This window comes from Aedes aegypti, chromosome 1, assembly GCF_002204515.2.
Source record: "Aedes aegypti strain LVP_AGWG chromosome 1, AaegL5.0 Primary Assembly, whole genome shotgun sequence".
NCBI lineage: Eukaryota > Metazoa > Arthropoda > Insecta > Diptera > Culicidae > Aedes > Aedes aegypti.
This window is the reverse complement of record NC_035107.1, coordinates 255,895,040-255,918,308: the sequence shown is the minus strand read 5'-3', so window position 1 is coordinate 255,918,308 and position 23,269 is coordinate 255,895,040. Positions and strand designations below refer to the sequence as shown.

Below are 23,269 nucleotides of genomic sequence, written 5' to 3'. Positions count from 1 at the left end.
AGTGCAGTCACAATAAAATGCGAAAGCTCAAATTTATTATCGTTCGTCGATTAATCTGTCGCTGCGATAATTTCCTCGTCGCGAAGATAACTAATTCGATTGCACCAAAAATACATTCGATAGATAACGCATTGCATGACACGATGCAAGTACTTAGGGCTTATCGCGGTCGCGTGCCATAATCAAATCCTAGAAATCAAAATTAAACATTGGTCTGCATAATGAACGATAATTTTATCACTGATTTCATAAATATTCTGATTGTCATTTATCTCGATAAGGGTTCATTCACCAATTTTATATTGCCAAAAATGACCCCCTCGTAACGCATTTTGTATGAATTTTGTATGAGCTATCACACTTTCATGATTGAAACCTTGAAAAAAAAAAAACGTTCTTTTCAAAATCACACGTGGGCTGCACACGTGTGCGGGCATTGGCTGCGTACTATCGCATTGAATCCCGCGCGGGCTTGATCCCGGCGCGGATGACGCATGTCACTTTTTTGACGTCAACAAGGCGCCACCTGATCAACGGAGCATCGAACTATTTTTCTCACTCGCGATCGTCTCCATCATTGTGCAGAAGAATCGAACGAGTGGTGTGTGAATTCAACTTATTTTTTGAGCCAGTGAAAACCCGGACCAGAATAAATCTCCGAAAATGCAGGGAATGAGCTTGGCCAGCATCAAGAAGAACCCAGCGGTAAGTGAGAATTTCGGTGGGATAGTGGTGCGGTGGAAAAAGTCGAAATTTGCTCTATTGAGGATGTTACGTCACGATGGAGGATTTTCGCTTTCCGACGACGGAATAGTTGCTAATGGATGATTTTTTCTGGTATATTTTCCAGCTTATCCCACTGTACGTGTGCGTTGGTTTGGGTGCCGTTGCTGCCGTTTTCTACACGGCGCGTCTGGCCATCCGTAGCCCCGAAGTCAGCTGGAACCGCAAGGGCAACCCTGAGCCATGGGAAGAGTACAGAAACAAGCAGCATAAGGTAAGGTGACACTTGTTTGGGTAGGAAATTTCGTTCTAAGATTGGGAAGGTTATATAAAATAAGACGATCCTTGAGTCAGCACATCTGGTTGTTTATAATGGTGCTAAAAATTGCACTTGAGATCTGTGATGGAGCAGCAGAGGTTCCCAACCTTCAGCGTGGGAGAGTAAGAATGATATTGATTTGTACTTTTGACGATAAACTTTGAGTTATAAACTTTTTACAAGGTTAAGGGAGCTATTCAGAAAGTTATTCATATCGAAGGTTCAATTGCATGGAGAATAGTCCGCATTAGGGTGGAAGCACCGGATTTGGCCAGTCTAAGAGAAACTATGTTTTAAAAATTTATCCCTTTCCTCAGCGTTATCAAACTTAACTTTTGAAAGGTGAGTGAAGATTTTGATTTCCCAATTTTAATAATCTATCTCCTCCTCCTTCTTGGCATTAACGTCCCCACGGGACAGAGCCGGCTTCTCAGCTTAGTGGTCTTATGAGCACTTCCACAGTTATTAACTGAGAGCTTTCTTTGCCAAAGTTGCCATTTTCGCATTCGTATACCGTGTGGCAGGTACGATGATACTCGATACTCTATGCCCAGGGAAGTCAAGGAAACTTCCTTTACGAAAAGATCCTGGACCGACCGGGAATCGAACCCAGGCACCTTCAGCATGGCGTTACTTTGTAGCCGCGGACTCTAACCACTCGGCTAAGGAAGGCCACTTAATAAACCTATCTATCTATATCTATAAAAATGGAATGGTGTCACGAAATAACTAGAGAAAGATTTACCTGATTATTTCACAGTTAGCTTCTTGAAATGTTCCGACGTGTTACTGTGTACAAAAAGTCAAAGAACTTCACGGGAAAATTAAGGAAAACAGGAGTAGGAAACTGACAGTTTTTCCCACTTCGAGACAAAATAAGGTTTGTCGGGTCATCATTAGTTTTAAATAAATAGTAATGTATAGCTTTTTCATGATTCTCATTCCGGATCTCCCTTTTCTATGATGCGAATGAACACAGGGTGTCTAGTACCTGAAAAAACCTGGAATTATCAGGGAATTTCATTGAACCTGGAAAAACCTGGAATTCTCAGGAAATTCCGGCTATAATCAGGGAAATTATTTTGCATCTTTAATACAAGGTAGAATGTGTCCTTTTCTTGTCAGAATTTTTTTTTAATCATACACATTTTTGGCTGCGCCGCTATCAAGACGCTACTAGAAATATGCTGTCCCTATTTTTTATTAATCATTTTTATTTATCCAACATAAAACATAAACTTAAGATCGGAAAGTTGGTAAAGGCAAGCACAGTTCCCATTTACAGTTGTGTGTCGTTCATGATCATATGAAACTTGATGGAAAACATCATTCTATTCCACAAGTTCTGGAAGAAATTACAAGGAATGCTTCAGGTTTTCTGGTGATTCTTTCTGGAATACCTTTATGAGCTTCTCGAGGGATGCTGCCAGCAATTTTTCAAGAGATGCATAAATGAATTCCTTCACAAATTTTGTCAAGAAAATCGTAGAGCACTGCAACATTATTACATTAATTTCCACATTCCAGTAATTTTCACAACAATTCCAGTAATTTTCACACAAAATACTCTGAAAAAAAATGACTGTGATTATTCTAGGATTTCCTCCAGCTGGTTTTCCACTGATTCATTCACCGATTTTTCCAGTTGTTAGTTCTAGGAGATTCACCACATATTCCTTCTTTGCACAAAGGTTCATTCCATAATACTGATATTTTGCAAGAAATCCTACAATAATTCCTACGTCGTTTTTTTCTCATTTTTCACAAGTATTCTATAAAAAAATCATCCACGATTACTTTCAGAAATTGCTCCGAAAATTTCCTCATGCCTTATTCCGATGAAATCTTTTATGAACTTTTCCAAGAATTCCTCGAAAAATTCGACCTGGAATTCCTCATTAAGTTTCTCCAGAAATTTTTCTCAGACTATCTCCAGCATTTCATCATAATGTTATTGCTGTGGTTCAAATATTCATTTTAAAATTTATCAAATTATATTTCTCTTCTCAAAACTTCATTCAAGGTTCCACATAAGTTAGCTATTCTAACAAGTATTTTTCTAATTGTTCATACTAAATTTTAAAGGGAGTCTCTTCGAATTTCTTTAAAAAGTCTTGTAGGACAATATTCAGAGATTCGAGGGTTTTTTCAGTTATATTAGCATTTTATCAAGAAAATCCTAAGAAGAATTTCATCAAGTATGCGGGAGTTCTTTCAGAGTTCCTCGTAAGAATTCATCAAGGCCTATTAGAACTCAAACAGAAATTTTCTTATGAAATTCCACGCGAATTTTTCTCAACATTTCCTTCTAAATCCAGGGTAAAGGTTTTTTTTTCCCTTATGTTCGAATAGACTGTTTTCTTCATCTGATTTTGATGATTGAAGGCACTTTCAGATCATTTGAAAGTAATCATCTTTTTTTTGTGGAAATCAAATAAAAATCACCTAATGTTTAATTTTTTTTTTTTTCAAAATGTTGCTTACACGTTTAAAACAAACTGAGAAATAAAATTTTTGTTTATTAAAATGAAAAATACTTTCATGTTTTATGCAAATTTGAGTATTTTTTGTTTTTGCTTTGAAACACTTTTTTAAATACGTTTTTAGTCATGTAAAATGAACTAAACATCAATCATTTATGTATTTTGGAGAATTTCCAGAATTTGGAATCGTTTTTTTTAACCAGGAAAAACCTGGAAATCTCAGGGAATTTCATTTCTGTAAGTAAGTAGACACCCTGGAACATTTCTTTTCGAATTCCGGACAGCTCATTCAACCGTTAGTTAAAAAAGTTGATTCATTTTTTAAACCCATCGAGCCATTAGAAACACGTCTAACGCAATTGATGATAGGGTCCTGAAATTTGTGATAAAATCTTGTTTTTATTAAATAACAAGATAGAGCGTGTTCTTGCTACTACTTTGACATTTTTTTCCGTTACAATAACGGCTACATCATGTTAAAAAATAAATTAAAAAATGGGTCCAAATACGAACATTGATACTTTTGATTGTGTTTGGCGTTCACTTAGTCGATAAAAACGCCACAAGGATTTCTCTTTTTAACACTAGGGTTGTTCCTATCTGACATTTCGAAAGGGACACGGAAGACAAAATACACCCAAACTTTAAACCCAAAGTTTAAATCAAGAAGTGACAAAATCTCTAAAACCAGGAAAACATGTTTATCGGTCTTAAACCAACGAAAAACATTAAAAAAATTGAGTAAACATGTGTTTCTGGCCTAAGCTTAAGGTGAAGATGAATCGAAGCCAAACCTCTAATTTTCAAGAGCACAAATCTGAACAACCAAACACCCGTTTGAGCTGAAAACTTAATCGATTGGTCACCACCAGCTAGTGACCAATCGATTAAGTTTTCAGCTTAAACGGATGTTTGGTTTTCCAGATTCGTGCTCTTGAAAATTTGAGGTTTGGCTTCGATTCATCTTCACCTTAAGCATTTGGTACAAAAATTGGGACATGGCTTTAGGATCTTATTCTAAATTTTCATAGATATTAATGTAGAATGCTCCTTAAAACAATTATTCAAAATGGGCACATTTCGGGTGAAACATTTCCCATGCAGACCAAACGTTGTAATTTCGCTAATTTTTGTTGGGATGTAATTCGATTAAGGGCACCAATCAAATAAGGCGTAAACAATTCTAGGTCCTTCAATGATCGTGTAAATCCAATGAATCATTTTAGGTTTTTTACCAAATGTTTTCATTTTTTACCAAATGTTTTCTTACTCACCCAGAGAGCATTCGTGGCTTTACTTATGACCTGCTCTAAGTGTAAGTTCCAGTTAAGTTTATCATCTACAATGATTCCTAGATACTTTACACTGGGGGAAAGTTGTAGGATAGATCCATTAATTGTCAAGCTTTTCAGTGTAATTTTCCTTTAATGAGTAAATGAAACTAAAATGGGTTTTGATGGGTTTATGGTTAGCCCTTTGTTTTGGCACCACTTAACAGTGCAGCACAGAAGAGATGGGAAAGATGACAACAAAAACAGCTGCCAACATGAACTCGAACACTAGCGCACCTGGTGGCGGCGGGCAAGCTTTTTACACTGTAAATTTTTCGAAAAATGTACTGAAATAGACAAGAAAACTCGTCTAAAACTTTTTTGAGATCTCTACTCCAAGGTTGTTGTAAAAGAAAGGTAATCTCCAGAAAGAGTAGAATGTTTTCATTTAATCTAAGGGTAACGATAGATGGTTTTGAATTTCCTCCCTGTTTGAGTAATAAGATCGTACAATAGTTTATAGAATTAAATTTAATTATGAATGTTCGTTAAAATCATTTTTTTATATTTTTTCAAGGAATATCATTACTTTTAATTTAATCTGAAAGTTTTCCGGAAATTTAAATTTCAGTTACTGAACACAAAACTGTAAAGTTTGGAAGCCTAGACCTCGGCTTCTAGTGCTCTGATTAACTTGAAACTTTAATCGTAGCTCAGAAATAACTTGAATTTTAAATGAAAAAAATCACTATGTTTTACACACATTTTTGTTTAGTTATTGCATATATAACATTTAGCAAAAACGGCATTTCTTTCTTTTCATAATATTTTGAGAACAAGCAGTTTTACAGTACAATCAGGTCCGTCCTACTCGGACTCAGATTGGGTACCACTTCTAGTACTGCATTTGGTCCCTCGGTAGTGCGAAAGGTACCCAAGTTTGATAGATCGCAGTACACTTTGAACGGCATTCTAGATTATCTTATGAGCCATAAAATTTTGGGCAACTGCAAGGGACATGGGGGTCTTTAATTTGTCTTTGGTACAATGTTATTTACAAACTTGTAAGCACAGACTGTCTGTGTGTGTCTGTGTTGTAAGTATTAGCAAATGTATGTAATGTATATTTGCAAATCTGCATATTAATTTGTGCCTTGTATTAACTCATTTTTTTTGTGAATTTCTGTAAAAATTCTGTAATTTTTCAACTGAGCGATTTTCAAGTTATTTACAAGCTGTGGTGAAGACTTCTTGTCAAACGAAGGACTATTAGCCTCCAAACTAGATAATTGTGCAGTACCGGGTACCCCCGTTGGTTTGACCACATTTAATCTGAACACTTTTTAATTTGTACCCCGCTAATTTGCACATTTGTACCCCGCTAATTTGCACATCACAGATTAAAAATGGTTCAAACGTCATTTAGCTCATGGAACGGAGTAAAGTGGAATAGAACGCTGTGGAACGGAATGCAGAATCAAAACAAAACAGTGAAAGAGGTAACCAGAAACACGTTTCTAGGGTGACTAGATGTTCAAACTAAAAATGAACCCCGATGGTTTGCATGAGGTACCGTTCAAATTAACGGGGGTGTATACTGTATTAAGAAAATAATACCATGCAAATTTCGCACCATATTCCAGATTTGGAATTTAAGTTTTTTATACAGCAATGAGTGTAGTAAGTGATTTTACAATTTGAACATAATTTTCGATAACATTTCCTCAACTTTTTCCGGTTTTTCTTTTCTTTGATGAGCAGACTAACAAGAGAGTAAAGGAAGATAACTTTAAAACATTTTTAGAATTAAAAATAAATGGTAGGTGACCTAAACGCTTAGTGTGTTTGTTCAAGAGCTGTCAAGATTTTTTTTTTGAGATTCAGAGGATTTTTAACAAAAAAAAAACTTCTCTTCATCAAATCTATTAATTTTTATTTCGCCTATTTGAATATGTAGAATAATTATACGGCTAATATAGTGATTAGTTTGGTATCTACACCACGTCTATTGCTCATAGTCATGTCACGCTTAATATTGCGGTTAAAGGCTGGTTTCCTTCTGACAAGAAAAGGAAAAATGGATGCGTGGAAAATTTATTCCCCGAAATGGTCAATACAAACAAATTTTTTGATCCCAGTATGAAATTGAGAAAAAAAAAATGTCATTTCAAAAGGGGAAATTTCTTGACCCATGCAGTCAAGGAATTTCTTTACTTTTCTTGAGCGAAACAGCATACTTAGCTTAAGACGCCTAATCAGTTCGATATAGTTCCGCACTTCGACCCACACTTTTTAAGAAATTCGTGGAGATCAATTACCAAGGATTAGTATGAATTCCATTTAATAAACTACAGAAACAACAACTATTAAATTCACTGTTTTTTTTCAAATTTTGGAGAACGCACTCTGGTAGAATACCAGAATAAAGTAATCGTTTCTCCTCACTGGCTATGAATCAAACGTCAGTCATCAATTGTCCTCTGGATAGCAAATCCGATGCGCTATATAACGTGACATGACAGGCGCCGAGTCTGAGGATTTGTAGAAAAATCTTTTTTATGCATTTAAAACTAATGGTGCCGGTGCAAAGTAAATTGTATTCATTTATTTCAATGAAAAAAAAAAAAAAAATATCATAACACCGCGACAATCTCATCAACCTTGCGCTCGTCTAAAAACTTGCCCAACAGACTGACAGCTGTTTTTTCTGCTTTACTTACATCATAGCAAACCGTTAGTGGAAAACAATAAGGAAAACTTGACTCATAGGAATTGAACCTTGAATAATGTCAATCACATCCTTCACGAGAGTGTTTATGCCATCGGGTTGGAAGTGCCGCTGCGTGCACACGTTTGTGTTGGAAAAATCAAACCCATTTTAAGCTAAAATTGTGTGCCTCAACAGCATGTAGAAAAACTGTTTGTTCGGCATCTGTTGCACTAACAAGAAAATCGTCAACTTTTTACAAACTTCCAAACCCAGTTTTTATTGGCTTCTAATCGAAGTAATGCTTCAGAAAATCTATCATTTACTACACTTGCAATTAGAAATGCATTGATAGATTTCCATGAGTATTGGCTTTAATTCGAACGAAATTTTGTTTGATGATTTCTCATGCTTGAATGGTTGATGCTTGAGCATTACACGATGGAAGAAAAAGGTGCACATGATTGAATTTAACGTTTTTTTCGATAGCAAATTCATTCGCCGTGCCACAAGGGACTGAAGAAGGTTGGTAGTTGTTGGTTCATGTCAATAACTCCGGTCGCACATATAGCATGTAATTAGTTGCCACGCCATTTTTTTACACCTTTACAATCCAATTCTTAAAGTTTCGGGCCTTTGTTGACAAATGTTCAGATTTAGGTTCAAGGCTTTACCGCAAAGCATACTGTGATGGCAGATCAATAGTGTTTACATAACGTCAAACAAATTATACGAGCGAAGGAAACCATTTTAGACGAAATTAACGTCAATATCCTGCACTCTAAATTCCGATGGTGCAAACAATGTTTTATTCGCCTACTCTTCTACATGTTTTCTCGTACTCCAGCCGAAAATGGCTTTTTGTTCTAGGATAGCTATCTGTTCTGTGAGTGCAGTTTAGTGCAGATTGCATTCTATCTGTGATGATATGATCAAACTTTCCACATACTGTTATGGCTATATCATCAGCAAATCCTATAACTTCGAAGCCTCTTTGTACAAGTTTATTGAGAATGTCATCAACAACAAGGGACTCTAATAAAAGCGACAATACACCTCCTTGAAGACACCCCTTAGTGGTCCTTATTGTTATCCACGATTCCCCCAATTCGGAAGACATTTCTCTACTATTCAGCATTTTCATTATCCAAACTCTAACGCTGGGGTTAAAGTTTCTATTTTTTATTGATTTTTTAATCGATTTGTAAGACGTATTATTAAAAGCACCTTCTACATCAAGGAATGCAAACAGAGAAAGAGAAACTGCAACAAGTAGTCTATCTATCTATCTATCTTCTATATAAATAAAAATGGAATGGTGTTTGTATGTCACGAAATGGCATTTGAACGAGTCAAAGGATTTGCATAATTCTTTCACTGTTGTATTCGACAGGGGATGCGACGTGTTCGTGCGGGGAAAAAGTCTAGGAAAGTTTTCGGAATAGTCAGGAAAACGGAAGAAAATTAATCTACCGTTTTGCGTGCAAGGTTTCATGACATTTTTGAACAGCCTACTTGATGGCAAGACGAAGTTAAGAATAAAATAGCAATTATGAAATGTAATTATCCTAGGTACCTACAGTGAAACCTCCATGAGTCGATATTGATGGGACCATCGACTCATGGAAATATCGAGTCATAGAACAGCAATCCTTTGGAAAGCTGCTTCTAGGGACCATCATAGTAACCAGGAAATTTCGGTTTTAGTATGGTTCCATGAGTCGATATCAAGTCATGAAACATCGACTCATGGAGGTATCACTGTATAACTTTTTTGTTTTTTAATGGAAAGACTTTCGGTTTGCAGTCCATTGATTAAATAATCTTCAAATCAATAATGAAAGACATTCATCGACTGAAGCGCCACATATGGTTCAAATGTAATTTGAACCGTTTTCCCATATATTTGTCAATTTTCATCGGACAAATTCCAAGCTCGTTCATCCCTCCTTAGAATTGACGGGTTTCGTTCAAATTTTTACAGTAGCTTCTGGAGGACCACATAAACAAATCTGAGGGGTGTAACTTGGGATTGCACGAGTTGATTATTTTCATATAAAAGTACATAAGTACAAGTTCAGTTCGACTGTGGAAGAGACGTTGAGAACCTCTGCAATCAATCTCACTTTTGGAAGGGTTCAACTTGTTTATCTAATCTATTAAAAGATCGTCAATAGCATGCGCTAATTATAGATAAGCAAACCAACGAAACTTCTCAACCATTTCCCTCTTGTTCTTGCAGTTCTTCTCCCCCGTCAGGGACTACTCCAAAACCGAGAGCCCGGCCCCCAAATACACCGAATAAGCTGGTCAGTAGCAGTTTGGGCGTGTGGTTCGGCATCCGCAAGAACCCGCGTATTGTAGCACCTTGTGTAACAACATCGTTAGAAAATCTACGATTTGGTGTGAATGGTGAGAACAACTCAATATGTGGTCGAAAAGTAAGTTTAATAAAGTTGAATAATTGAAAGGAAGCTACCGCCAAATCGAATCATTTTCGCGTGCTTCTTGGCACAACTGGAATTCTTCGAACGACCTCTCGGGGTTAGGGGGTTTTTAGTTGTTACCGTCATCCACCGGAATCACGTCGTTGTCTTTGAAGATCGGGGCCTTGCATTTTAGTTTGGAATAGTCGTAGGTGCCGGCCCACAGCTAGAATTTTGTGTCATAAGATCAATCTTTAGGACTTAAAATATTCAGGTTGGCCACCGAACCGGGGAAACATCGAGAACTTAAAAATCGAATTTCGGTGGTCACCCTGAATAACGAAAAAAAGAAACATTACCCGATAGCGCCCCTCGCGGTAGGCCTGCCACGGTTCCGGATTGTTTTTGTGGTCCAGCACCACGTCCGGATTGTAGAGGAGGGTCCTTGTGGCGCTGAAGGTCAGCCAGGAGAGATCGGCAATGCAGAGGCCGTAAAGGGGCCACAACTGGATATAGAAAGAAAATCGGCGATTGGTTTTATTAGACGTATTCAGACTTCGGAATTCTCTTACCAATGGATATTTCAATGCTTCACGGAATCCCCAACCTCGCATTTTGAACGTGATAGAAAAAAAAACTTGAGATACGAAAAATTAGGCGAATCGACGGAACAACTTGTTTGAAATGTCATCTAAATGGTTTGGAAATCAGGTTGCTTCGATTAGAGAGTGCTTTAGGCTGCAATGTCATCAGTCATCATAAATATTTATTTCTAGGAAATGATGATCAGTTCAAAGGCGTCTCTGGTTAGTTGCCACCTGAGACGAGACTCGCGAAGACGGTCTTCTTTTTCTGTGATTGCTGAGTTTTTTTCTTATTCCACTTTGTGCATACCAATTATGCGCATGCTGTTCAAATCCTCACATGAACCTCTCAGCAAAAAATGAATAAGTTTGCATCACATCGAATCATAATTAGCTATTTGAGTGAAATTTCATGCCAGCAAACGTAGCAGACATTAGAAATAATTAATCTTCTGCTTAGATTTATCAGCAACTTTGGAAAAAACTGCTCCGCAGACTGAGGTTTTTAATAACAGTTTACACAATACTTTTCAATTTTTCAGCCATAAAAACGGTGGGCTGCATTTGACGTTTCGTGAGAGGGGAATCTGGGCTGCATATGACGTTGATATTTTTCCTCTTCGCGAGTCTCTCTCAGGTTGCCACCAGGGCTGGGAATGGTAATAGTAGTAGGCGTGATTTTCACAATCACGTGGCTCTTCCGCTCTTCCCATTACAGCAGTTCAAAATTGTGAATCTCATCAAGTACCTATGTTGGGTACTTGAATTTTCTCAGTCAGTAGTGTTATTGAATGCTGTAAACAAAGACACATGCTATAAATGCGGGAAAAGCAGCGAGAAATAGAAGATTTTTCTACAGTAGTTTTGGGTTGCCCTTAGCAATGGGTGTTTTGGCATTTTGCCTAGAGCAGCGACAGGCGTGAGTTTTACTGGCTCCGCTGACTGTGATTCGCTACACTTGCCTACTGTAGTGTGTATTTCAGAACTTTTCCCAACTTTGGTTGCTACTCAATTTAAACACTTTCAAAGCTATTTTAGACGCTTGCAGTTATTATGTTTTTTAAGATCGATGCAAAGAAGAAATAAAGACATACCTAGTAGTCGGGTACAAACTAATTACCACTACTAGTACTGAATTCCGTCCCCTGGGCTTTATTTCGTCTTTGCTGCTAGTAGAAAAGGTACCCAAGTTTGACAGATCGCAGTACACTTTTCACGGCATTCTAGATATAGATTTTGTTCTATTCCATAGGATTTTAGGCAACTGCATAGCACATGGAGGTCTTTATTTCGTCTTTGATCGAGGCCTATTTTATAGGCTCTGATGATTTTTTTCGCGAAATTATTTATGCTGTTCGGAATTTTAATCAAGGTGCTCGGAATTTGAGACAGAACGAGGGCAGTGTTCGGCATTAGAAGCAAAATGGTGATCAACAGTTATGCCTTAAACTGATGGTTAATATTGATTTATTCATATTTTTATCAGCTCACTCGACAGTTTTCAACGGAATCTAGCGAATAAATTGTTTTTTTTTTTCACTAATATTCGTTAATTCATGATTATTACGAGTGTTTAAAGTCACTTGAGTGTTCGGAATATGAGTCAAAACGGTAATTCTAAAATGTTTTTGCTCATTCGATTTTTAAGGAAGGTACGGAGCGTTCTCCAAATTTGGTTGAAAATTTAAACTGAAAATTAACTGGGGACGAACCATCGATATCTAATTGACGAATAAAAGTTGAGTTATGTTTTGGGGCCTTCCTTAGCCGAATGGTTAGAGTCCGCGACTACAAAGCAAAGCCATGATGAAGGTGTCTGGGTTCGATTCCTGGTCGATCCAGGATCTTTTCGTAATGGAAATTTCCTTGACTTCCCTGGGCATAGAGTATCATCGTGCCTGCCTCCCGGAACTAAGGAAGCGCTAATTGAACACTAAGCTGAGAAGCAAGCTCTTTCCCAACGAGGACGTAATGCCAAGAAGAAGTAGATGTCACGCAAAAATGACCATTATCGACAATTCATCACCTCCACCCTGTTGCAAATTTTCCAAAAAATACTATTTTAGACACTCCCACACTCCTTCCCCCCTGAATTTGTAAAATTATTTTTGAAGTGGTTCAGTATTTGATTGAAATTTTCAACTGAGCAATGCATGGTCAGTAGGTGACTCGGGATTTTCTGAGCATTTACTTAGCTTTTACCGCTTTGTTCATACGAATATGGATGTTCGAAAAGTAAATGCTCAAGTACTCAGTTTTATCATATCACCATGCCCTGCGGTTCAGAAAGGGGTATGGGCGCGTTCTGCCAACTCTGTCGAGGCAGATAACTTGTGTGAGCAAGTTACAACATGGACGTTCTAAAGTGCCAGAATAAAATGTTGTGCTTGTGGGGAGTACTTGAAGATGGGATGGAAGGTCATTACCGTAAAGTGCCCTAATTCAGCGCATTGCCTAATTCCGCGCATTTCATTCAAAATTATTTACATATGGAAATGCAACTACAATACTGCAGCAACTTTTAACGCCATTTGATGCTACTTTGATTTAGAATAAGTTTGAATCACAAATAAAAGCAAATAGAGCAATTATTCGCGGCGTAAAAAAATAATCAGTGGAGGTCCGTCTGAGTAGACGCCATTTTTTCAATTTCATTAGCGCCCGTGCTAAGACTGTAGGACACAAACAAACGTGATTTCCATATTGAAAATGTTTTGTTATCTATGCAATATTCTATGAAACTACTTGCTACATATGTGTTTCATGATGCTTCTATGAAATCTTATCAAATATTAGCATAATTATTGAGATTTATCCCAAAAAGTAATGCGCGGCATTAGGGCACGTCATTTTTCATAAGTCCCTAATTCCGCGCACTGCTCTTTACAGAACAACAAACAAGTAAAACATGCTATATTGGTCTTCACAGCTGAATATTTATCTGAGGAAGTATTTTCATGCATAAATACGTTTCGCAAACAACCGGAATATCGGGGAAGCCCACTTACAGGGAAACTAGCGGCCGTTCAGAAACCACGTGGTCATTCATGGTGGGAGGAAAAGTTTGTCCAAAACCAAGGTCCATAAACATTTGTTATCGTATGAACAGTGCAGAATACGAATATACAGACTTAAATTATTTCACAGGAATCCGTGAAATTCAACGTAATCCCAACAGCTGAAAATTTCGGTGAAATAAATTAACAGAGTACGGTAATTTTTAACAGTTTTCGGTAAAATTTCACCGCAATCCGTTGAATTTCGACGGAATTACGGTGTTTTATTATACCGAACTGATCAGCTGTTGAGATTACGGTGAAATTCACGGATTACGGTAAAATAATTTAAGTGTGTAGAGGTAGTCGGGGCGATTTCGCCAAACTGCATATTTTTTGAACTTTCTTTTGGAAAAACATGCAACCCCAAAGCTGACAAGGAAAAGGAAATAAACATCAACGTCTCCGCAGTCGCGAAACGTCCAAATGCTGAAAAATTGAAAATTATTGTATTCAAAATAACTGTTATAAAAACCTCAGTGTTCGGAGCAGTTTTTCCAAAGCTGCTGATAAATCTAAACACAAGACTATAGTTATTTAAAATGTCTGCAACTTTTTCTGGCGTAAAATTTCACTTCAAAGGCTTTTTATGTTTCGGTGTGATGCAATCGCAATTGCATATTTGCTGGGATGTTTATGTGAGGGTTTGCGCATGATTGATACAAACACAGAGGAATAAGTAAAAAACTCAGCAATGACAGAATAAGAAGACCGTCTTCGCGAGTCTCGTCTCAGGAAAAGACTATAACAAATGTTTATCCTTATTTCATGTAATAGTCAAAAAATTATAAAAAAGTCTACGTTACGGCTCATGCAAAACTTTACTTTTTTCATACAAAAAGTGTTGTGGAGGGGGTAGGGGGTTGAAAATGTTCAATTTCAGCGTTACGTAATGAATGGATGCTGCCTTATACAAAATTAATGTTAATTTGATTGTTTTGCAAGTGCGCGGAATTAGGCATTCTTCTGCGCGGAATATGGAAAAGCGTTAAAAAAATGCGCGGAATTAAGCAATTTCAACGAGTGAACTATTTCAAAAAAATCACAATTGTAACGTGTGAATACAGTCTAGTTTATATTTTTGCCATAATCTAAAACAGATTTGCTAGCGATCCACCCATAAAGCTTTTTTGTTGATGCAATACTAATTTTTAATTAAGCATTTGAAATGTTTTATTCGTTAACTCCCTGGCCTGGATCATGGGGATTGACGGTGCCAAAGTGAAGGTGCACCGTAAAATAATATCCGTCTGTATAACATATCACCTTCCCAATACTTTGGCACACCTCTAACGGATCATGATTTATCATGAAACGGCTGCTTGCAGGCTGAAGATCTGTTAATATGTTTCTGCATATTATCAGGTACTCTTCGAATGGAGGGACCGCCAGGGCTCAGTAGTTACTTATGCACCACTACTTGTTGTTGCAGTTTGTTAGATGAATTGTAGCATCTTTTGTACTAATCGGTAATGGTGGATAGGTTTCGAAGCTAACGCATGATCCAACTTTTTGTTATGTGACTTAAAAGTGAGTGTTCGGTGAGTTTCTGTGTAACATTCGTCGTTATAAAATTATGTGAGGGTGATAATGATACTTGAAGAATTGCATAAACTGTTGAAATTGCATTTGAAGTGATTGTGAGGGTTACATTAATACCACAGACATACTAATAACAATATGCATTTTGCACTTATTTCTTTAAACAAAAGCACTATTGTCTAGTTCTTTACACTTTTACAATGACAGTGTTCATAATAACAGCAAGTGCAATAGAAGTGATCGAAGTATTTTTTTTTTGTTACGGTCGTTTTGATAATTCGTAGTTCAATTAAATAGTAAAAAATAAAATTAAACATCCTTCAATTATTGGTAATAAAATAAATTGGTATGAAAGTGGCGTGATGTAATATTGGTGAAACTTTTAGCTGTGATAGTGGAAAGTGATTACGAAAGTTCATGAATGATAATCGGTTATAGAAGTGATAGGTTTAAAAACAAAAGTATCGACAGCAAAAGTGTGGCAATTATGTGACAGTGAATGATAAAACAAAATGGGGAATGAGGACCTTTTAATAAAACTATTTCGTTCTTCACTTTAACCACTCTAGTAGCATTTCAGGCCTTATCATACTTTGATAGTAGTATGAACTACTAGACTGCAAAACTACGGTAAGGGCTGATTGCTGCTAGGGTACACAGTGACCATTTGAGCAACATTGCTTAGGAACGTCTGTGTGATGGACGCAATAGAGGCTTATAAAAGCAAATGCTGGGAAGGAGCTTAGGGCAGATTAAAAGTGCCAGTACTACCCCTATCGCTACCGACAAAAAAAAAAAAAAAAAAAAAAAGAAATGTTTTATTCGTTAACTGCGCTGAATTACGGCACTTTACGGTACTTCTCGTGCGCGTTTTACTTCTACTTCTATAATAAGTTATATACAATAATCGACCCTTAGTTACCTATCTAAATTAACAGTTACAAATACAATAATCGTTCTGAGCTTACTAACATGTCGTCGCGTTAATTTTATCATAATGATCTTTTATCTACATCCATCGAACCATTCTGAATGGCCGTTGTGAGTATATCACCAAGAACTTCTCACATGCAATAAAGCTGAATTGTCCTACATTGAAACATTAAGGCTTCGCGCTTTAGGATTCATTTTTGTTGTTTGCCATCAGTTTTGTAGAGATGTCCTGAATGCCGCACATGGCATACAGTGATCTTTGCCATGAAGTTTCTCGGAAGCTGCATGCACACCAAATTTTCTATCCATGTTTCAGCAATATCATTTGCTGAAACCATTTCAGCAATGCATAGTTTTGCTGATATACAGCACTTTTTGATTTGTTTGCTGAAATTCAGCAATATCACTTGCTGGATAAATGTCAACGCTGGATGATCAGTAATTGGGAATCTGCAAATTTGTGCTGCTTTCCAGCAATTGAAAATTTACCTCGTTTGTAAAAATAGTTGATTTTTATGACCCTCACAAATTGTAAGACAATAGGTTTTACATATTTAATACACTTTTATTTCAATAATATAATCTAACACTTTAAACAAATAAAAGAAAACTCATGTTGTGCGATTTGAGGAAGGTGGTAGAGCCGTAATCTTTCGCCTTTCCAATTTTGTCGCCATCCTGTAATACAATCATAAATTAAAATTTAGCAATGATTACATGTTTTGTACTTACTGATTATTACTCAGAGTTGGATTATCCATATAGTAAAACACAAACATTTTGAAAAATCACAAATATTTATATATTGATTTTATCGACAACTCAAGACAGTCGAGTTTCACGCGTGAAAAATATCTGATTTCTTTGCGAAGTTTCCGTTTGACAGATCGACCAGATTGCTGGTTTACAGTAAAAACATGATTACTGATGTAAGTTCAGCAATTTTGTTTACTGATTTACGGCAATTTTTTAAATCTGTCAAATAAATTACTGTAAATCAGCAAATCTGAAAACGTTGACATTTATCCAGCAAATGATATTGCTGAATTTCAGCAAACAAATCAAAAAGTGCTGTATATCAGCAAAACTATGCATTGCTGAAATGGTTTCAGCAAATGATATTGCTGAAACATGGATAGAAAATTTGGTGTGTAAGAAAAGTTTTTTATGACTTTTGAAACTTTTTTGTATTTTTAGAAATTGTTTGAAAAATTGCATTCTTATATAACCTACAAATGCCTGGGCTTCATTTAACGTGTAATATAAAAAATCGTACCTTTTATATTTTTCTACGATTAACCTATCACAAACGAAGAGCCTGATGGTATTAAAATCATTTCAAACCTGTTTTTCCGTTAGTTACTCGGAAAATAAAAAACGCTCCGAAAAAAAAATAAAAATTTAATATATTTTAAAATACCGTAACAATTTAAATTTTTATTATTGCCAAAAATCAACAACTAGAAAAGGCTTCAAGAAAAAATGAAAAAAGCTAGGGATGTTCAAAAATAAAAAATTTAAAAATCAAAAACCAAAATATAAAAATTTGCGAATAAAAATAAATAAATGCCACAAACCCCCCCCCCCCCCCCCCCCCCGTTTTCTAGTTCAATATTCGTCCTCAACCTACTGACTCTGGATTCCCATAGCCGCTCGCTGAAGCTCGATCCTCGGTTTCGGAAGCGACTTCGTCAAGCAGTCCGCCAGTTGTTTATCGGTACTGATATAAACGATGTCTACATCACCACGCTGCACAGCATCCCGAATAAAACAATGACGGATGTCAATATGCTTGGTCCTTGGATAGTACCCACCGTTTTTAGCAACTGCAATAGTGCTTTGGTTATCGCAATTGATCTTCACGGCTTCATCGATGTCGAACGTTGCTCTCAGGCGCTTCCACCAAAGCGCTTCTTGGACGGCTGCCGAGAGTGCCATATACTCGGCTTCACATGTCGAAAGTGCCACTGTCTGCTGACGTTTGCAGCACCATGAAATTGCCCCACCTTGCGCGATGAAAACGAATCCAGTAATGGACTTCCGATCCTCACTGCTCGTAGCCCAATCAGCATCGGAGTACCCGGTGATCGTCGGATCCGCTTCTTTCTTGTAGGTCAAACGGAATTTCGAAGTACCTCGCAAATACCTCAGAAGATGCTTGACGGCATTCCAGTGTTTTTCGCCAGGATTCTCATTGAATCGACACAGGACATTGACGGCATGGCAGATGTCGGGACGTGTACACTGCGCTAGGTACATGAGACATCCTACAGCCTCCTTGTACGGAACTTGCTTCATTCGCTCGGCCTCGTCATCTTTGATTGGTTGCATTTCCTTCGTGAGTTTGTCGTTCGGGTTCAGTGGAGTAGCCACCGGATTGCTTTTCGACATTCCGAACCGATCGAGTATGCTCTCAACGTACGCTTCTTGATCGATAGAAATCTTTCCTTGGCTTCTCGTGATACGCATTCCCAATACGTGTTTCGCTGGACCGATGTCTTTCATAAGGAATTCCTTGGCCAGATCATCCTTCAGCTTCTTACGCCATTGACGACAGTTCGTGAAGATGAGGACATCGTCAACATAGATTGCCACAAACAAAACTTTGTTGTCGACGATCTTGTAATACACGCAGGGGTCGTAGTCGGTTGAAATCAATCCAAACTTTTTCAATGCGGAGTCCAACTTATGGTTCCACACGCGGCTCGATTGTTTTAATCCATATATAGAGAGCCTTATTGAGCCGGCAAACCTTGGTCCTGTTCTGGGTGTCTTGGAAGTAGGCTGGTTGTTCCATATAGATTTCTTCAGACAGTTCTCCCTGGAGGAAAGCAGTGACAGCATCCATTTGATCGATGTCGAGATTCAAACGGGCAGCTATCGCAAAGAGATATCGCAGGGAACTATGACGTACCACAGGAGAGTAGGTTTCTTCATAGTCTACCCCCTTTCGCTGCGAGTATCCCTTGATTACCAGCCGGGCTTTGTGGCGAGCCGGTCTTCCTTCTGCGTCGAGCTTGGTTTTATAAACCCATTTACTGCGAATGGCCTTCCTTCCTGCTGGGAGGTCCGTCAGAGTCCAGGTTCCATTTTTCATTTGTGCCTCATACTCCTCTTGCATTGCGGACTTCCAGAGCTGGGCGTCGTCTCGGGACAATGCTTCTTCCGGAGTAACGGGATCATCGGCAATACACTGTGGAGAATTATACGCGGTACAACTGTCTTCAGAATTGTAACGGCAATACTTGCCTTGGGGGAAGCGCCCCCTGTCGCTGAGCATCAACCCTTGTTGAACATTTTCAACTGGTCTTTGATTGGGGTACGATGGGGACGCAGAATGTTGAACGTATCCAGGATTGTCTGCCAAATCGCTGTTGACCTCACCAGTCATGTCTTCGCTCGTACCGGATGCACCATCTGAAAACTTCGAAGCAGGTAGACCTTTGCACTTAATATGGAATTGCTTATACTTGCCAGGGATGAAGCGCTCCCTACCGCTTCGCCTCGACGCCTCGTGTGACTCGGGCGGATTTGAAACTGTTCGCGATGGGAGCGCAGAGGTGATCGTCACAGAGTCATCAGCACTATCGTAGTTGTCTTCGGAGCTACTATCGTCATCTTGTTCGGGTGGATTCGTACGGTTCACTTCCAGCACTTCTTGGGTTTCGCAATCCTCAAAATCCAGCCGGACCATCGTTGGCTGTCGTCGGTTCGCTCCTCGGTCGGCTTCATTATCTTGAACGTTGTTCTGTGAGTCTTGACATACTGCTGATCTTCCTTCGTTGATGAACGTCACGTCCCTGGATTTGAACACCTTTTTCGTTTTCTTGTTGTAGAGCCGGTATGCTTTGCTGTCTTCATCAAAACCGATCAAAATGCATTCTTCCGCCTTCGGGTCCCACTTTCGTCGCTTCTGTTTTGGAATGTGCGACATCGTTGTTGTTCCGAAAATCCGCAGGTTGGACAGATCTGGTTTCTGCCCCGACCAGGCTTCTTCGGGAGTCGTGCGAATTCCTTTCGACGGTGAACGGTTGATGATGTACACGGCGGTGGCAGTAGCTTCCGCCCAAAACGTCTTCGGTAAGTTTGCTTCATGCAACATGCAACGGGCTTTCTCGACAATTGTTCTGTTTGCACGTTCTGCCATCCCGTTTTGCTCGGGTGTATATTCCACGGTTGTCTGATGGCAAATTCCCAAACATCGTAGTAGGTTCTCAAAGCCTCGGTTCTTGAACTCCTTTCCGTTGTCTGTCCTCAAAACTTTCAACTTTTTACCTGTCTGTCGTTCAGCCATGGAGTAGAACGCCTTGAATGCTTCAACTACTTCTTCCTCGGATTTCGTACGTAAAAAGTACACAAACATCTTGCGGGTTTTGTCGTCGATGAAAGTGATGTAATAGCGGCTCCCTCCAAGAGAAACCTCCTCCATGGGACCGCATATGTCGGAGTGGACCAACTCGAGAATTTCATTGGCCCTTCTTCCTTCCTTACTGAACGGCAACCTGGCTTGCCTACCAATAGCGCAAGTCTTGCAGTCACCAGATTCCGATTCGACAAAATTGATTCCTGACGCTAATCCATTTTTCAATCGTTTCAGACCTTTGATCGACAGATGTCCCGTTCGCTTGTGCCACAAATCAATCGACTTCATTTGCTGGCACGCTAATGCACTCTGAGGTTGCTGATCCAGTTTAAAAAGTCCATTTGATCGATGTCCGCTTGCGATCCGTTTTCCCTCTAGGTTGATTACCTCGCAACCTTTCTGCCTGAAAATAACTGTATGACCTCTGTCGACGATTTTACTCACCGAGAGCAAATTGGCGGCCAGTTCCGGTATCAGTTGCACTCCGTTGACGTCGATCGATGATTCCGAACACCTTGGATGCAATGCCACGGAGCCTTCCGCAACTACCTTCATCACATCCTTCTTCTTCTTTCTGGCGTTACGTCCCCACTGGGACAGAGCCTGCTTCTCAGCTTAGTGTTCTTATGTGCACTTCCACAGTTATTAACTGAGAGCTTAATATGCCAATGACCATTTTTGCATGCGTATATCGTGTGGCAGGTACGAAGATACTCTATGCCCTGGGAAGTCGAGAAAATTTCCTTTACGGAAAAGATCCTCGACCGGTGGGATTCGAACCCACGACCCTCAGCTTGGTCTTGCTGAATAGCTGCGCGTTTACCGCTACGGCTATTTGGGCCCCATCCTTGTTCGCAGCGAAAATTTGTCCATCGGCCTTGTGTATGTCGCTTAGCAACGACTCATTCCTTGTGATATGGCGGCAGGATCCCGAATCGAAGTACCAGTCTGCGGCTTCTTCCATCGCAGCAACCGACAAAATTGTGCAAAAAGCGTCACCCTTTTTGACACCTTTCTTCGTTGAATCCTTTGAAGGGCAAAATCGAGCGATATGCCCAAATCTTCCACAGCAACGGCATTTCGGACCTTTCGTCGAGAAATTTTCAGATCCGCTATGCTTGCTTCTTCCTGGCCCCTTGGACACGAACGCTGGATCGACGGTTGTCGATGACTGCTGAACCTCCTGCAATAGCTTCGTTTTCACTACATCGCCAGTTATCGCAGCTCCAGAATTCTCTAATGCCATGACCATGGGCTAGTAGGTTTCCGGTAATCCAGCGAGAAGCAGCATTCCGAGCCATTCTTCGTCAATCTTCAGGCCGACTCCATTTAGTTGGTGGGCTGTACCAACCATCCTCGTCACATACGCCTCCATCGACCCGCAGCTGTCAAGGTTGGTCGTGATCAGCTTGTGCAGAAGTCCCCATTTTCGCGTGAGGCCGCTGTCTTCGAATACTTTTTCCAGCTTCTTCCAAGCTTCACTGGCCGTTTTTGTGTCTTGAACATGGACGTACAGCGTTGGATCCAGGCCAAGAATGATTTTTCCTCGAGCTTTTCTGTCCTTGGCGGCGTTGACTGCTGGTATGTTTCCTTGCTCATCCGGAATAGGTTCCACAGCTTCCCACAACTCTTCAACTTCTAGAAAAGTCCGCAGCGCAAACTTCCAGGTATGCCAATTTTCGCGGCCTACCAGCCGTTCGATTGCTGGAAGTCCGGAAGAAGCAAGTCCGTTACCACCTCCGTTCATCTTCAGTTGAAAAAATCTTGAGTTCTGGAAGCTTCGAATTTTCAACCTCTTACCACTTCTGGGCCCATAACCTATTGGGCAGAGAATAGAGAAACACGTCTTGTCTCGCGTGTGGACGGAACTAAAGTGAAATTTATTTTACAAAATCTTATTCTAGTTTACAAGTCATAGGTTGCTTCGTTTTCTACTTCAATAAAATTATTTGTCAGGTGGATTTGAGTAAAGTAAATAATAGCTTTTGCTCAGTTTATTCATATCCAGTGAAGATCCAGTGTTGGTCATTAGAAAAGTTGTGATTGACGCTAAAGTCGATGATGAGTGCTATAGCCTATATGTATCTAACGTGTAATGTGTTTCACATTTGGGGATTTTTTTTTATTATCGTACAAATTGGGCCGAAGGGTCTCAGATTTTCATGAAACTTTTTCCATAGGCAGGGCTCATGGATATATGAATAAAAAAAAAAAGAGAAAAATTCAGGGTCGCCTATTTTTCCGGAAAACTCAGGTGGAAATTTTTTGTTTTCCCTTGACACTACTTACTTTGAAAAATCATAACTCAAGAACGAAGCATCGTAGAAACAAAGTTTTTATATGAAAATTTAAGCAAATTTTCTCAAAAATCCAAAAAAAATATGAACTGGAAAAAGTTTTCCACAAAATTTTCCACCGTTGGGAAAATTCGTAAAGAAAAGCCGAAAAAACTATGCCCGAACTCGTGGAAAATTTTCAAAAAAATATTTTCGAGAAGATAATTTTATAAGCTTTAATCACTGAAATTTTTGGAATGCACTTTTTTTTCGTTTTTGAGTTATGGCCAATTTTGTGAAAAATGTCCAGATGTGCCATATAAGACTTTTCTTTGAAAAATCATAACTCAAGAACGAAACATTGTACAAACAAAGTTTTTATATGAAAATTTAACCAAATTTTCTCAAAAATCAAAAAAAAAAATGAATTGGAAAAAGTTTCCCACAACATTTTCCACCGTTGGGAAAATTCGTAAAGAAAAGCCGGAAAAACTATGCCCGAACTCGTGGAAAATTTGCAAAAAAATATTTTCGAGAAGGTAATTTTATAAGCTTTAATCACTGAAATTTTTGGAATGCACTTTTT

The 23,269-nt window shown here is 38.8% G+C and overlaps 2 protein-coding genes across 2 annotated transcripts; one reads left to right on the top strand and one right to left on the bottom strand.

Moving 5' to 3' along the window:
* The first annotated feature begins 519 nt into the window (after positions 1 to 519).
* Positions 520 to 9,994, top strand: LOC5576353 (cytochrome c oxidase subunit NDUFA4). The gene is made up of 3 exons (XM_001656041.2): positions 520 to 705; positions 851 to 997; positions 9,746 to 9,994. Exons 1-3 carry the CDS (start codon positions 664 to 666, stop codon positions 9,806 to 9,808), a joined length of 252 nt encoding a protein of 83 aa, XP_001656091.1. The 5' UTR covers positions 520 to 663; the 3' UTR covers positions 9,809 to 9,994.
* LOC5576354 (cytochrome c oxidase subunit NDUFA4) lies at positions 9,933 to 10,673 on the bottom strand. The gene is made up of 3 exons (XM_001656042.2): positions 10,502 to 10,673; positions 10,289 to 10,435; positions 9,933 to 10,155 (listed from the first exon to the last, which is right to left on the bottom strand). The coding sequence occupies exons 1-3, from the start codon at positions 10,541 to 10,543 to the stop codon at positions 10,060 to 10,062; spliced, it is 285 nt and encodes a 94-aa protein (XP_001656092.1). The 5' UTR covers positions 10,544 to 10,673; the 3' UTR covers positions 9,933 to 10,059.
* Positions 10,674 to 23,269: the final 12,596 nt, after the last annotated feature.